Source organism: Bufo gargarizans, chromosome 1, assembly GCF_014858855.1.
Source record: "Bufo gargarizans isolate SCDJY-AF-19 chromosome 1, ASM1485885v1, whole genome shotgun sequence".
Taxonomy (NCBI): Eukaryota; Metazoa; Chordata; class Amphibia; order Anura; family Bufonidae; genus Bufo; species Bufo gargarizans.
In genome coordinates this window covers 78,526,646-78,543,434 of record NC_058080.1, presented here as the reverse complement: position 1 = coordinate 78,543,434, position 16,789 = coordinate 78,526,646, and the positions used below count along the sequence as shown (strand labels likewise).

The following is a 16,789-nucleotide window of genomic DNA, read 5'->3' as shown; positions in this document are numbered from 1 at the left end:
TCTTCCAATCCCCGCACTGTTTACACCAGGCTGACCATGGGCATGGCCACATGCACTGCTCCAGTCAATGACTGGCTTCACCGGTGACACACTGCTTGTGGCTACATCACTGCTGAAGCCAGTCATTGACTGGATCAGTGCATGTGACCATGGCCAACTGGAGGGCTGGAATATGGAGACAGCAGAGGACTGGAGCAAGAAAGTACAAATCTTTTCCAGGAAGCAGGCTGCAGGCGTTACATAAAATAGAATTCTTATCGGAAACCTCCTTTAAACGGGTTTAGCTATCTCATACATTTATGGTCATTCCTGTGGTACACCCTTCCTTTTCAAAAGACTTAGGTCCCCTGACTCCCTTTTGGTGAGCTTGTGCGGCTGTTCTTATAATGGAGAGCGTAACGTCTAGGAGAATACGGTTTTTAGATTTCTTGCCTCTTTTCAGATATTTTGGGGTCTTTTATCAAACCACAGTTTAAGAGGTATCATTCTTAATATATTAAAACACATTTCTCGCCCAGTTTCCTTGGGGGACACAGAAGACCTTGGTATAGCTCATCTCCATAGGAGGCGTGACACTAAGTGAAAACTGTTAAGCCCCTCCTCCACAGCTATACCCTCAGCCTGGAGAGAGAGACTGCCAGTTTTTGCTTAGTGTCCAAGGAGGCAAGACACTCCCTGCTACTGCAGGGCTGTTTTCCCCTTGTTTTAAATTTTGATTTTTACTTTTTTCTTTTCTTTTTGTTCCAGATCATCAGGGACAACAGAGACGCACTAGACCTCTCTGTTTCTCCCGGGGTCGAGCTGCGCCAGTGCCGGTCATCCGCACTGCTGCCTCCCCCACAGAAGGCAAGGTGGATCAGGGCAGCCCAGCTCCCCTACATCCCGCCAGCACAAGGGTCGCCCGCACGCCAAGTCCCTCTTCCAGCGTCCTGCCACTACGGTGCCAGTAGCTGAAGGGGCGACCCTGCTGGAACGGACCGAGGGTGAAGACGGCTATGGTGAGAGATTGGCTTCTCCAGCCCTACGTCCCCCCCCTCACCCCTCACCCCACCCCGGTCTCCTGCGTGCCTGACTCCCATACTGACAGGGCCTCTGGACCCTTTTGTCCCTGCTAGCCCTAGGCTGGCCCCTGGCTGCCACAGGGCGACATTTTGCTCCCATAGGACATGGCACCCTTCTTCCTGCAAGAAGAATGCCTGGGGAGCTGCAGACCTAGCTGCCCCTGACGTAGGGGTTAGGCAGGATTCCCACCCTTCACAGACCCGGTCTCAGGGTCCCCCTCCCTCTTACCGGCCACTGCTTCAGGGCCACAGGGCCCGCGCCTTGCTGCCCCTGGTCCATCACGGGCTCCGGTCCGGTCAGCACTAATATTCCGGTGCGGCCGGGCGCCGCAAAAGATTTTAGGTTCCGCGGCTCCCGCGGCGGTCCGCCATTCCAGGCCTCCTTACTTCCGGCAGGCGGGGTGGGCTCCCGCGGCCAGCGAGCCACCATTCCAGTCCTGTCTCTCCGGCCGGCCGGGTGGGCTCCCGCGCCGGCGAACCGCCATTCCGGGCCCCTATCTCTTCTGGCCGGCGGGGTGGGCTCCCGCGGCCGGCATTGGGCTATGCCCAGCAGGTGGCGGTCGGCGGGGCTCCGCTACTTGGTCCCAGGCTTCGGCCTGCTGTGCCGCAATCCCGACCGGCCCGCGGGGTGGGCTCCCGCGGCCGGTTTGAAGCGCCGTTCCGCCCCAGGTCCCGGCGGTATGACGGGCCGGGGGCCGCAATTTAGCCCCCGGCTTCGCGGCCTACTAGGCCGCAATCTTCCGGTCTCTGGTGGAGGGGGCGGGAACTTCTCCAGGCGCGAATTTTCCCGCCTGGAGGTTCCTCCGCCCCCAGGGGATCGCACGCCGCCCTCCAGGCCGGATCCCTGTTAACCCTTTGGGTGCAGGCCGGCTCCCAAAATTGGGTCTGTATAGTTGGCCCCCATTTTTTTCTCAGGGCCCCTATATGGTGGCTCCCCTTTAGCCTCAGAGGCTGAGTTGAAAGAAAAAAAAAAAAAAAAAAAAAAAAAAATAATGAAATAAAAATAATAGATCATGATTTCTATTGGGCTGCGCTTGACGCTGCAGCCTCATCAGTAATGCTGCATGTCTGCATGACCTCCTTCCACAGGCGGCATGGTGTTGCGCTCCCAGCCTGCGTCGCTGCTAGGGCATTTCCCCTTTTAGGCGGTTTTCTTGCCTCTTCCAGGATACGGCGCTGGCCAAGTGCATTCGGCCCTCTGTAGGCAGCATTCATCGTCTCTCCAGTTATGGTGCCTGCCATGTGCATTCCCCCCCCCCCTCCTAGGCGGGCTACTGCACTCTCCCTGGCTGGCCATGTGCATGACCCCCTTCTTGGGCGGAATGCTGCACCTTCACCGGATACGGTGCTGGCCTTCTGCACGACCCCCTTCCATAGGTGGAACGCTGCACTCTCTGGATTTGCTGCCGGCCATGTGCGTGACCCCCTTCCGTGGGCGGAACGCTGCACTCACTGGATTCGCTGCCGGCCATGTGCGTGACCCCCTTCCTGGGCGGAACGCAGCACTCTCACTGGATCTGATGCCGATCATGTGCATCCCCCCTTTTTTAGGCGGGATACTGCACTTTCACCGGATACGGTACTGGCTGTGTGCACGACCCCCTTCCAGGCGGCGCTGATGTGCTATGATGTACTTATGTACTATGTTATTATGCTGCACTCTCGCTGATGTGCTATGATGTACTTATGTACTATGTTATTGTGCTGCACTCTCACTGATTGCGCTGCCGGCCTTTTCTTAGGCGGTATGCTGCACTCTCATTGGATTCCCTGCCGGCCTTAGGTATGCCTCCTTCCCTCAGACAGCATACATACATCCCTCTGTCTTTGGGTGTTTCCTCGCAGGTACGTTGCTGGCCACGTGCATGTACCCCATACATGGCAGGGTGCTTGCACTCTCGCTGGATCCGCTGTCGGCCATGGGCATGACTCCTCTTCCGTAGGCAGTGTACGCACTCTTGCTGGATTCGCTGCCAGCCAGGGGCATGCCTTCCTTCCTCAGGCGACATGCACGCGTTCTTAGTGACTGTGGTTGTCTCTCGCCAGTACGTTGCTGGCCATGTGTATGACTCCCATGCATGGCGGTGTGCTCGCACTCTCCCTGGAGGAGATGCTGGCCATGTGCTTTACCCCCTTTTTCTGGGCGGTGTGCTACACTCACCGGATACATTGCTGGCCATGAGAATGGCCCTCTATCATGGGTGGAACGCTTGCACTTCCATTGGATACGGTGCTGGCCTTGTGCGTGACCACTTCTCACTTCAAGGGCAGAATTTGGCACGCTCCTGGGATTCACGGCTGTCCTTATGTGGCTGGGCTGGACTTGTACATGTCCCCATTCATTGGCAGAGTAGTTACTCTCTCGCTGAGTTCAGTGTTGGGTGTATTATTGCACACTCATTTAATGCTAGGATACCCTGTGCATGTTCCCCTTTCACTAGATGGACCTCCTGCATTCCTGCTGGTTTATAGGGTATGTCCTGCTTCTCTGAAGTAGGTTCGGCCTTAGGCATCACTCCCTTTTGGGACCGGTCTTTGCACTCTTGCCAACTGTAGTTGGCCAGGTACAATTTCCCCCCTTTCGGGGTGGACTGATTGCGTTCCGTCGCATGCTATACTGGTTTTGTGCATAGCTCCCTTTCAGGTTGCACTTTGCGATTCCGTACATGCTGTGGCGCTCTGGGACGAGCCCCCCTTTTTTCTAGGTGGGTTGGCCTTCTCGCTGCTTGCGGGGCTGCTCGTTCGTATGCCTCACCTGCTTCCTGCGGCATACCTTTGTTTCTTGGGAGCCGATGCTTGCCGCCAGCCTTGCACTCGTCCCTAGGGAGTTCCTTCTGTCCTCTTGACCGGACAGGCTCTATTTCTCTCTGCTGCACCGAGCTGGGTGGTGCTCATTCATTTAGTTGGCCTTTCATTCCAGGGAGTGTTCGTGGGTCCTAGATGCATGCCCTTTGCGTCCTTCTGCAGCATTGCTTCCCTGCGCTAGTGGTCCCATGGTCGAGAGTGCTGTTGTCTGCGGGGCCTCTCGAATTCTTCATTGGCGCTGTCAGGACTGCGGTTCCCTTGCCTGCCGCAATTTCCTCCTCTTCGGATGCAGTGTGGTATGAGTCCTTCCTCTTGGCGCCTCTACGCTTTCTGTCTGATCTGCTGCCGGGTTCGGGCTGCTCTTCTCGGGACGGTCACCCAACTTCTCTTGGGTGCTGGATTACCCAGGTCCGGAGGACCTCCGCCTTGGGTTCTTCAAGGTATTCGCCTTCTGCGAGGCGGTGGACCGGGCGTCTCACAGTGTAGCGGGTTCTGTTTTTGAGCTGTCTTATGGCTTCCCTGTTGCCCACTCCTCCTCCTTTCGGTTGGAGGGTGTTATGTCGGCCTCTGTCTCGACTGCCTCTTTTCGCCGGCTTTGTTTGGCTCCCGCTCTATACAGATCACTCCGATGTGGCTTCCCACAAGACTACGGAGGCTGTGTTTTCACTGTCCTCCCCTCTGGGGTGAGCCTGGTTGTTCCTGTGGATGGTTCCGGTGTTCCTTTTGGCCTCGTACTGTCTCCCTTGTTCGCGCTGGCTGTATTAGCTGTGTGCTTATTTACCGAGTCTACCGCGTTCTGTCCTCCCGCTGGGTGCAGATTGCGTGGCCCGTTCTAAGACGATGGTCCTGATGTAAACTTACCTTCTCGGTAACTTGGGGGGACTACCTTTTCGGTTCAGATTGTCCTTTGATCCCACACAGGGGCTGTTCAACGTGGTTACATCAGCATGGTCTTTAGCCTGCCTTCTCCTGGCGTCTGGCGGATCCTTTTGGGTCTTTGCATCTGTCCTTCTGCTCCCCATTCGGGTGGATGCGGGTCAACGTTGTTCGGGGCCGACGGGGCTAGTTTTGTCGACCCTTCTGCCCGTGTTACTGGTCTGCGCCTGTTCTCATTGGGTTTCGCCTGCTTGCCAGGCGACTCCAGCGGGTTCACTGCTGTCCACTCCTGGCTGTGTCTCGTCCAGGTTCTGTCGTAAGATTTAGGGTTTTTTGTCTGGGGTTCTGTGGAAAGCTGTGCATTCCCCACTCTGAAGTTCTTTCCCCATGGTTCTGTCTTTTGGTTGAGGTGTCAAGTGTCGGCGCTGTTCTTCCTCTTCCAGCGTTCCCGACCCTCTGGGCCTGCCAAGACCTTCTTCCTCGGAGTGGCTCTTTGGTTCCTCTGTGCTGTCCTTCGGTACCGCCCTGGGGACTATATCCAGAGCTCTCGGCGCTCCAATCTTGCCCTTGGAGCTGTTACAGGAGTTCACTCTATCCTTCTGTCCTGTACGGTTGTGTTCCGTATCAGTCGTGTCTCTGACGGGTGCCGGCATGGCCCCCTTTTTTTGTTATGAGTTTTCTGTCCTTTCCAGGACAGGGCTGTTCTGCATCTCGTTTCTTCCTTCCTTCCTTCCTTCTGAAGGTGGTGTTGCCTTCGCTTCAACACCTCACCTATTTGGACGTTGTTTGGGCCTGGCCGTTGTTTACTTGGAGATCTCCGACTCTTGCAGTCGTTCGGCCTCTTGGGTTTCCAGGAGGTCTGTGCATAGGGTTGGCAGACTCCAGGGTGGTTTTCCTCCGCTTGATCAGGTTGGCTATTGCTGAGGTTACCGCACCTAGGGCAGGATTCTGTCTTTGGTGTCACCGTTCCTTTCACCAGAGCGGTCGGTGTCTCCTGGGCCGGAGGCATTGGGCTTCGGCCGTGCATTTGGGCACGGTGGCCACAGGTCTGCCTTGCACGCCTTTCTGAGTTCTACAGGGTGCATACTCTGACTTTGGCAGATGCTGCCTTACCCCGCCTGGGTTTACAGGCGGCGGTTCATTGATGCCTTTCGGGTGCTTCGCCTTGGTGTTGTGGTCCCTCCCCCTTTTGGACTGCTTTTGAACGTCCCAAGGTCTTCTGTGTCCCCCAAGGAAACTGGGCGAGAAAACGAGATTTTTGTATAACTTACCAGTAAAATCTCTTTCTCGCTCTTTCCTTGGGGGACACAGCACCCACCCATTAATTGTTTTTTCTCTGTGCGTTTTCCGAGTTTTTGTTACCCGTTGGGTAGTTGGCTTGTTGGTTCCTTGTTGGACTTTGCCTTTTCTCACTGCTTGGACACGCAACTGGCAGTCTCTCTCTCCAGGCTGAGGGTATAGCTGTGGAGGAGGGGCTTAACAGTTTTCACTTAGTGTCACGCCTCCTATGGAGATGAGCTATACCAAGGTCTTCTGTGTCCCCCAAGGAAAGAGCGAGAAAGAGATTTTACTGGTAAGTTATACAAAAATCTCGTTTTTGAGATAAGAAGATTAAAGATTTTTTGGGGGCTTTCTAAGAAATGCAGCCTGCTCCTGCCCTGTTGTGTGAAGAGCATTTAGTCAGTACTCGCCTATCCGCTGCCCTCAGACTGGCTGTGGGCTCTTGCGCTCAGGTCCTGACTGGATGTGTTCCTGAGTCTTCCTGTTCAGCTACATCTACAGGCTATCCCGCTGACCAGGAAGACTCAGGAACACATTGGTCGGGACCTGAACGGAAGAGCCTGCAGCCAGTCTGAGCGCAGCAGAGACAAGGGGCATCAGCAGCGCAACGGGTGGGTAAGTACTGACCAAACTCTCTTCCCACAAACGGGCAGGAGGAAGCCAGATTTTTTTTTAAATCCCAGAGAACCCCTTAAATAATTTTGCATGTCATATATTAGGATAAGTAATACACATCTTAGCTCCTGGTGACTACCTGGCTGTGTTAAGTAACTTTCATTGTCTTTGGTAATTACGTTAATCGCCGTGGGAGTCAGAATAGATGGGTAGAATAGAGTAGAACGAATGAAGTTGTCGTTAAGGAAAAAGGCAGGCAGCTCTACTGGGCTTCACATCAAGAAATCTAAAGTACAGAATGTGTTACATTAATGTTCTGTAGTCTCACCATCCATCATTAAACCTCCTCAGTTTACCCTGTCAAACGCTCTATAAACAGAGCTTTTGGACAAAGGACATCCACAGGGCGCAACGACCATTATATAAGCATAGGTAAAATGCTTATAAAAAGTAATACACCACCCTTCATGTTTTTATTGCCCAGTACAATGAAAGATGGGATATAATGGGGCGTTTTTGACACTGATACAGAACAGAAAAATTTTCTTTATTGTCAAAGTGAAAACAAATCTCTGCAAAGTAATTAACTGTCATCATAATCATCTGACACTAAATGTCTGAATGCATAAGTCACTTCCCCCCACTTCCAGTCAGTACTTAGTGGCGTCACATTGAGGGTTCTTTCACATGTGCACTTGGAATAGAACCCAGGTTCGTGAAATGTTTTTGTTTTTTTTACAGTACAAATTAATTTAGAACGAAGTTTTATGTGAATCGGCTTCGGATGTTCCATCCGAAGTTGGTTCGCTCATCCCTATTGATGACCTATCCTGAGCATAGGTTATCAATACTGAAACCCCTTTAATCAATAAAGCAAATTGGGTGCCAGCATTCCCGCAGAATCTGATCTTTTTTGCACCTTCATCAATACACCATGCAACAATTTGGCTTCAGGTGAATGCCTTTCTCAGACTTGAAAAATGCTTCATTTGAAGCCCAAATATTGCATTGATGAAGGTGCAATAAAGATCGTATTCTGCAGAAATGCCCAGTTTTTGCCTTTTTTTGAAGTCTTCTTGATGGGTATGAACTAGTCCTCTGGGGTGGACTGCTGCATGTTACCTGCTAGCCCCAATTTCTAAGTGACTACCTGTGCTGCTCTCATCTCCATCTTCCCCATTAATCAAAAAAGTGCTCCCTAGTTAGGGAAGGTTTGCCCTCGATCCAACCAGCATTCCATTATTTCTCACTCTTGTGATGCTCATTGGTAAAAGGAATTGAGACACATTGAATAGGTTATACAGTGAGGAACAGAAGTATTTGAACACCCTGCGATTTTGCAAGTTCTCCCACTTAGAAATCATGGAGGGGTCTGAAATTCACATTTTAGGTGCATTCCCACTCTGAGAGACAGAATAAAAAAAAATAATTCAGGAAATCACATTGTATGATTTTTATAGAATGCATTTGTCTTGCACTGCTAAACATAAGTATTTGAACACCTGAGAAAATCAGTGTTAATATTTGGTAAAGAAGCCTTTGTTTGCAATTACAGAGATCAAACGTTTCCTGTAGTTCTTCACCAGGTTTGCACACACTGCAATAGGGATTTTGGCCCACTGCTCCACACAGATCTCCTCTAGATCTGTCAGGTTTCGGGGCTGTCGCTGAGCAACACAGAGTTTCAGCTCCCTCCAAAGATGTTCTATTGGATTTAGGTCTGGAGATTGGCTAGGCCACTGCAGAACCTTGATATGCTTCTTACGGAGCCACTCCTTGGTTATCCTGGCTGTGTGCTTTAGGTTGTTGTCATGTTGGAAGACCCAGCCACCACCCATCTTCAAAGCTCTGACTGAGGGAAGGAGGTTGTTGCTCAAAATCTCACAATAAATGGCCCCATTCATCCTCTCCTTAATACAGTGCAGTCGTCCTGTCCCCTTCGCAGAAAAGCACCCCCAAAGCATGATGTTACCACCCCATGCTTCACAGTAGGGATGGTGTTCTTGGGATGAAACTCATCCTTATTTTTCCTCCAAACACGACGAGTGAAGTTTAGACCAAAAAGTTCTACTTTGGTCTCATCTGACCACATGACTTTCTCCCATCCAGATGGTCATTGGAAAACTTCAGACAGGCCCTGGACATGTAATGACTTGAGCAGGGGAACCTTCCGTGCAATGCATGATTTAAAACCATGACAGCGTAGTGTTCTACTGACAGTGACCTTTAAAACTGTGGTCCCAGCTCTCTTCATGTCATTGACCAGCTTCTCCCTTGTAGTTCTGGGCTGATTCCTCACCTTTCTTATCATCAGTGATACCCCACGAGGTGAGATTTTGCATGGAACCCCAGTCCGAGGGAGACTGCCAGTCGTCTTTAGCCTCTTCCATTTTCTAACAATTGCTCCAACAATTGATCTATTTTAACCAAGCTGCTTGGCAATTGCCCTGTAGCCCTTTCCAGACTTAAGGAGGTCCACAATTTTGTCTCTGGTGTCTTTTGACAGCTCTTTGGTGGTCTTGCCCATGGTAGTAGTTGGCGTATGACTGACTGTGGGGTGGACAGGTGTCTTCAAATTGCTCAGACAGGTGCTACTAAGTTAGATTAATGAGTGGAGTAGAGGTGGACTTTTTAAAGGCACAGTAACAGGTCTTTGAGAGCCAGAATTCTTGCTGTTTCTGAGGTGTTCAAGCAGTGCAAGAAAAATACATTCTTTAAAAATCATACAATGTGATTTCCTGTTTTTTTATTCTGTCTCTCAGAGTGGGAATGTACCTACAATGTGAATTTCAGACACCGCCATGATTTCTAAGTGGGAGAACTTGCCAAATTCCGTGGTGTTCAAAGACTTCTGTTCCTTACTGTACATATGATGGCTAACCTCCGGCACTCCAGCTGTGGTAAAACTACAACTCCAAAGATACACATTTGCTTAGCTATTTTCAGAACTCTATAGAAATGAACGGAGCATGCTGGGAGTCGTAGTTTCACCACAGCTGGAGTGCCGGAGGTTAGCCATCACTGGGTTATACAGATAGCATAATACATGGAATCGGCTACCTAAGGTTGTTCATTGAAAGAAGCCATGTCTTTCTAATTCTGTTCAGACTGAAGAGCATGTTTGGATCACAGTATTAAGGATACACCCATGTTGGTCAGATTTGCTACAGAAAATTTCCAATGTAAACTGCAGGAATATCCAGACCAAATTGTGCAGATTTTGCTGTGGATTTCCCTTTTGTGGGCAAAAAAACCCTGTATATTCACCTAGCAATCCTGTGGCGCTCTTGTGGTGATGTTTCCATGGTCCTCAGCTGGTTTCCGTTTCCCAGAGTCCATCAATGATATGTCAACTCATGTCACTGATGAAGCGATCATGTGTCAGTGTGACACCTCATTACTGGAGGACCATGGAGAACAGCAAAATCTTCAAATTAGCTTTTGTTGTGATTTAGTTTATTTTTTATTTTTTATTGAACTTGGGAACTCTGCAGGCCAGTTTCCAAGGGGAATTTTTCCACAGCACATTTATGAAGTTTGTGAAATTCTCATCCACTTTACTGCTACTGTATTTCTATCCACACGGAAAATCAGCAGCTTTTCCAGTATGTCTGGACGTACTCTAAGGCCCCCTTCACAGGGGTGTCGCGGGTGAGGGCCGGATGCATTCAGGGTGCATTGCGGGAAACCTGCGCGAGTAGGCATGCAATTTCAGTCAGTTTTGTCTGCGATTGCGTTCCGATGTTCCGTTTTTTCCGCGCGAGTGCAATGCCTTTTGCACGTGCATGAGAAAAAATATGTGGTACCCGAACCCGGACTTCCTCACTGAAGTTTGGGTTTGGTGTTCAGTAGATTTTATTATTTTCCATTATAACATGGTTATAATGGAAAATAATAGCATTCTTTAATACAGAATGCAAAGTCCAGTGTCAATTGAGGGATCCTCTTCTTTCTTCTTCTTTCAGGACCTGCAAAAGGACCTTTGACGACATAATCGGGCTCACCACGTGGTGAGCATGGTGACGTCAGCGCAGGTCCTGCTGAATGAAGATAGAAATCTTCCATCTTCATTCAGAAGGTCCTGCGCTGACATCACTGTGCTCAGATTACATCATCAAAGGTCCTTTTGCAGGTCCTGAAAGAAGAAGAAAGATGATGATGCCGGCTGCGCGATCAAGTGGATGAGGTGATTCAATTTTACCCTCAAGGCACATTTTACTATGCATTCTGTATTAAGAATGCTAATATTTTCCCTTATAACCATGTTATAAGGGAAAATAATACAGTGAATAGACTTTAATGGGGTCCGGAGTTGCTCATCCCTATAATCTCCTAGCAACCATACGTTAAAATCGCACCACATCTGCACTTGCTTGCATTCATTTCTATGGGGCCTGTGTTGCGTGAAAAATGCAGAATATAGAACATGCTGCGATTTTCACGCAACGTACAAGTGATGTGTGAAAATCACCGCTCATCTGCACAGCCCCATTCAAGTGAATGGGTCCGGATTCAGTGTGGGTGCAATGCGTTCACCTCACGTTTTGCACCCGCGTGGAATTCTCGCCCGTGTGAAAGTGGCCTAAGTGTGAACATCACTACAGTAGAGGATGATGCCAGCTTTGTCACCGTAACCTCTTCATTTATTGGCATCATATGTTCTATTTGAATGGCCATTTATCCATATACTATTATAAAATCCCATCCTGTTGTAAAGATATACTGGTATTGTTGGTTATTTTGGGGTAAATAGCTACTCCTGATCTGAATATGTTTATTATATTATATCACTAGGTGGACGGGACACTATCTCATTACATGAGCCAACAATGCCAACCACTCAGAGACCAAAGTCCCCAATGATGGCCTTTACTGACATACCTTGCCACAAACCTCTGACTTATAAAGGTAATGACGAGCAGCAATTGTATTGTTTTGAAACCCATAGGCATTCCTTAAGCTTGGTCCAAGGTGGCTTCTTATACATGAACCTGTGCACATAAAAGGTCTCATGCACACGACTGTATTATTCATCCATGTGTTATCCACATTTTTTTTTTGTGGACAACACATTGACCTGTTAATTTCTGTGCGGTCAGTATTTTTTGCGGATTAGTTCTTCCGTTCTGCAAATTACGGAACATGTCCTATTCTGATCTATTTTGTGGACGACAATTGTTCTTTCTACTGATGGGAGTGAGAAAAGTAAGGAATGCACTTGGAAGAGATCCGTTGTTTGCGGACTGAAATATGGACAAGGTTGTGTGCACAAGGCCTAAATATTTCTGGGAATCTGGTGATGGGTTGTTTTTAATGGATGTCATTGATTCTTTGTATGTGTAGCACACAGACAGCCTGACGTGGAGAGATGTTCTAGTGATGTGGGCAAGCCAGTGAAAAAGGACTCCAATCAGATACTGGAGAGTTCCCAAGATCCACTAGGTAATACTTACGAGAACATGTATCTTCATCCTTTAATACCTCTTCTCTGCTCAGAGAAAAAACATTTGGAGAATGCTGGGGAGCAAATTATTGACCTAGCCGAGGAACTGCCATCTGTTGAGTTGGAGGAAAACCACATTATAAGTTCTGGAGAAGGTCACACTATTGCAGAAGATCCACCTCCTCTTGATTCTTTTGAGACTCCATTGTCCAGTCCTGAACCCACCGTAAAACTGGAAGAAGAGCGATTATCACCATCCAGCTTGGATGGAACTCGGGGAACTGTTGATATTAGCTTGGAGAACAATGAAAATAAACTTGAAAATGGCTTGGACAGAAAAGATAACCTGGATGAATCTTTAGAGAGTGTCTGCAATTCTGAAATCGTTCAGTCGACAGATTACCATGGATCATGACTGAACCCGTCTGGCTAATAAAGACCTGTGTTGTGTGTTTGCCTGACTTGAAATATTGTACTTATTCATTCTATAATGAATAGTTATGCAGTTTTCCTTATGTCTCCTGTATACATTTCTGAGGCTTTTATAGATCTCTGCAGTCATCCATTTTTTTCTCACATACCATAGTCCATCGTTCTTGCCCATGAGGTGATCACACAGGTTCAGGGCTGGTTACAGGTATTAGAAACACCTCTGTGATTATCACACGGACAAGGTGAGTTCTTATCATCTGGAATGTTCTTATTTAATAAAAACTGTAAGTAGACATCTTGAAGACCATGAAGGATTGAGTAAAGTATATTGGAAAATCGTGCGGCTTTCCATTTTTATCATGAATACATTTTAATTACTAGAACTATATACTAATATATTATTAGTCATGGGCATAGTCACAGAAGCATGCTTATATTGTGGTTACCAAAGATTTAAAGATCATCCGTCAGCAGACTTGTACCTATGACGCTGGCTGACCTGTTATATGTGCACTTGGCAGCTGAAGACATCTGTGTTGGTCCCATGTTCATATGTGTCCGCATTGCTGAGAAAAATGATGTTTAAGTATATGCAAAGGAGCCTCTAGGAGCAACAGGGGCGTCGTCATTACTCCTAGAGGCTCTGCTCTTGCTACAACTGCCGCATCTTCTCCACTCTGACGGGGTCAGGCAGTGAGAACATCATAATGCCTGGCCTGGTCAATCAAAAAGGAAAGGACGTGGCAGTTGCAGAGAGAGCAGATCCTCTAGGTGTAACGGCAACGCCCCCGTTGCTCCTAGAGGCTCGTATATTAAAACACCATTTTTCTCAGCAATCAGGACACATATGAACATGGGACCAACACAGATGCCTTCAGCTGCCAAGCGCACATGTAACAGATCAGCTGGTGTCACGGGTACAAATCTGCTGACAGATGTCCTTTAAGGCCATATATCTTCATTCATTTATTTGTTTTTACTGATGCAACTGCTCGAAATCAGGAACGTCAAGGACATTTCCATGTGTTGTTCCATTGATTTTGTTCGTGCAGTGACCAAAAAGGACATTCTCTGTGTATGAATGGGATGTCAGATAGCTGTGTGTTTGATCCTCACTTTTTAGTTGCTTTTTTTCATTGACAGATAGGACAGCAAAGGACTATGAGCCCTACAGATATCAACCATATCCCTAATGGGGTTAGACCTTGACTGCAATTTCTCAATTAGGAATTTTCAATCTCTATGAAGGAAGCAGCTTTATTTCAATGTATTTGATGTAAGACGTACATTTTCGTTAAATTATTCATTAATTTATATTACTAGCATGTGTTACGTTGATTTATTTGCCTGTTTTACCACATTGTGATACATGCAGAACTCTTCTATATGTCTGCTGTTCCCTGCCCGATGAGGTAGAGTTTTCCAATATTGGTCGTCCCGTCTGTTTTTCTAGATCCTGTAGAATTGCGAAGCACAAAAATCTACTTAGAGGCTTCTGTACAAATGTTAGATATGCTGAAGAGAAATATAAGGCACATCTGTGCACAGGGTGTATTGCGTTATGTTGCTTTGTATACTTAAAGGGGTTGTCTCCTCTGAATATTTATGGCATATTCAGAAGATACCACCTCTGGGACCCGCTCTTATCTCTAGAACCTCTTGACGCACTGCAGTGAATGGAGAGCAGCCTGTGCAAGCACAGCTTTCTCCATTCACTGCAATGGGACTTCCGAAAATAGCAGAGTAAGCGTGCTTGGCTATTTTCTAAGTTCCATAGCAGTGAATGGAGAGACATGCTTGCACAGCCTGCTCTTCAATCACTTAAAGGGGATGGCCACTCTCTGATTATTGTTGATTAATGTGTTTGTAAGATGACTGTATGGCACTTACTAATATAGCCTTTGTTTAAATTCTATATTTTATAAGATATGCCTCCTTGTTTGCCAAGTCTGTTGTGCTTTCCTCACAGGGGTCCTGTCCATAAAATGGCTGATGTTGGAGGGTCATGTGACCAGACAAATGACCTCCATGTGATGCCTCCTCCATTCATATACACTGCACTTGCTGTGTTAGGAGTTTAGTGAATTGCTTTTGAATGGAGGAGGCTGAGTGATGTGCCTGGTAACATGTTCCTCCATCAGCAGCCATCTTATGGACAGGACATCTTTGTGGACAGCACAGAAGATCTGCCTAACAAGGGGACATGGCTTATGAAAATGGCAACCGGCACAGAATATCAACAAAGGCTATATTTATAAGTGCCATATACGGTAGTCATCTTCCATACACCTTGGTCACAAGTGGCCAACCCCTTTAAGCTTATTATAGTGTCCTGTTCTTGAGACAGGAGCAAGTCCCAGAGGTGGAACATACACTTATCTCTGGATATGGCATAAATGCCCAGATGGGACAATCCCTTTAAATGACATTTAGAGTGATTTTTCTTATTTTACCATGATGATATTGTAAGCTGACCAACATTATTTGAACATGGGTTGGGAAATAAAGAATATGCCTATCTTGTATGAGATTTTATCCCCCTTATGACTTTCTCCACTTTTGGGTAGACATCGTATCACATAAAAAACACCCTTGCTCGGAAATTTTTGTCACTTGTTGGAACACATACCATTGATGCATCAAAATTTTTTCAAGGAAAAATTGGCCACTTCCCAACAAGTGTTCCATTTACAAAAACTAATTGAATTGTTTGTTGTGTTGGGACCAAATCTTTCTCTATGACCTGCCAAGATGTCACAGATAAAACACTTGCCCAGGTTCTGGTGACTAATGACCTATATCACCACTATTCAGGTGAATGGGAGCGGAGCTGCACTAGCCTGGCATGGCCGCTACATAGGCATTTGCCTCCATCCTCTGTTATTTCCGCCACCAGCAGCTACTGTAAACTCCTGGTCTGTAGGGGTGCCGGGTGTTAGACCCCCACCAATCTCTAAAACCCAGACAACCCCATTACAGGTATTGTCTAGTAGGGAAAACATTTTGCAAATGGAGAGTGGGTTAAATAAATAAAAGAAGTAATACCTCACAATATAGTGCCAATGCTTTCTGGGTCACTGGTATATACTGTACATGTTGGTTCCATCTCAACAAACTGAAAATGCCTGCTCAGCCAATATGGCTGCAGCCGTGACCCAGTGGATCAAGCACGAAGTATAGACTTGGGGCTCATGTACACGAACGTATTTTCTTTCTGTGTTCATTCCTTTCTTTTGCGGACTGTATACAGAACTATTAATTTAATTGGGTTCGCAAAAAAATTAAAAAAAACGGCCGTGTGCATTCCGATTCCGTATGTCCGTTCTGCAAAAGAATAGAACATGTCCTATTATTGTCTGCAAAATACAGAATGCACACGGACGTCATCCCTATTTTTTCCGGATCCATTTTTTTGCGGACCGCATGAGGTCATCTGAATGTATCCCAAGTCCTTCCTTTAATATTTCTCATTCTTTTCCAACCCACCTGTGGCAAAAAAAAACTATCAAAAACTGCCACAAAAACCCTTAACTGGAAGGATTCTGCTGCAGAACAATCCCACCTTCCTATATCGATTATACATAAGTCAGACCACTCTTGTTTAAGTAGTTCAAACAGGAAACTCCTTTATTCATATCCCTTCCATTAAATCAGTACAAGTAGTGAGAACTCTTTCATCCGTCAGGTCCTGCCACGCCACGTTTCGGAGGTCGCATCCCCCTTCTTCATGCGTAACAAACAGGCTCCTCCCTATCCTTAGGCTAGTTTCAGATAAGCGAGTTCAGTGCGAGAAACATTGTAACATTGAAGAATGGGGGGGATCTTGTCTTTTAAGCATGAGAAAAGGGCAGCACCTGCTGAAACGTTACGTGACAGGATCTGATGGATTAGACTTCAGCATGAAAGAGTTCTGACTACATGTAGATGTATTTTATGGAAATGATATAAATAAAGGAGTTTCCTGTTTGGACTAAACGCGAGTGGTCTGACGGATGTAGATAGCCCAGAGGAAGCTGTGGTTCTGATTGTTTTGGACATTGTTCACATGCAGATGTGGTGGAACCATGACACACCTGGGCAGAAAAACATTTAGTATTGGTGCAGCAACACAGCTAAAGGATTTTAGGTTTCTATTGCAGCAAACTCCCAGACATCTAGCAGAAAAAGTCTCATCCCCCTTCTGTAATCTTACTATTTTTATAGGCTCTTGTGCTGGAAGAGGAAGATTTTTTTTCATTTGGATCGCAAATAAAACAAGATCTAGGTGCATAGGAAA

General features: G+C 47.3%; 1 protein-coding gene across 2 annotated transcripts in view; it reads left to right on the top strand.

The window, feature by feature from the left end:
* The window catches only part of CCDC149 (coiled-coil domain containing 149), a 92,355-nt gene extending 79,301 nt beyond the window's left edge, over positions 1–13,054 (top strand). For both annotated transcript variants that reach the window (XM_044296520.1, XM_044296512.1), the window contains exons 11-12: positions 11,433–11,546; positions 11,982–13,054. In XM_044296520.1, the coding sequence (XP_044152455.1) occupies positions 11,433–11,546; positions 11,982–12,496 (629 nt within the window). In that variant the 3' untranslated portion in view covers positions 12,497–13,054. The remainder of the gene's footprint in view (positions 1–11,432; positions 11,547–11,981) is intronic.
* Positions 13,055–16,789: the final 3,735 nt, after the last annotated feature.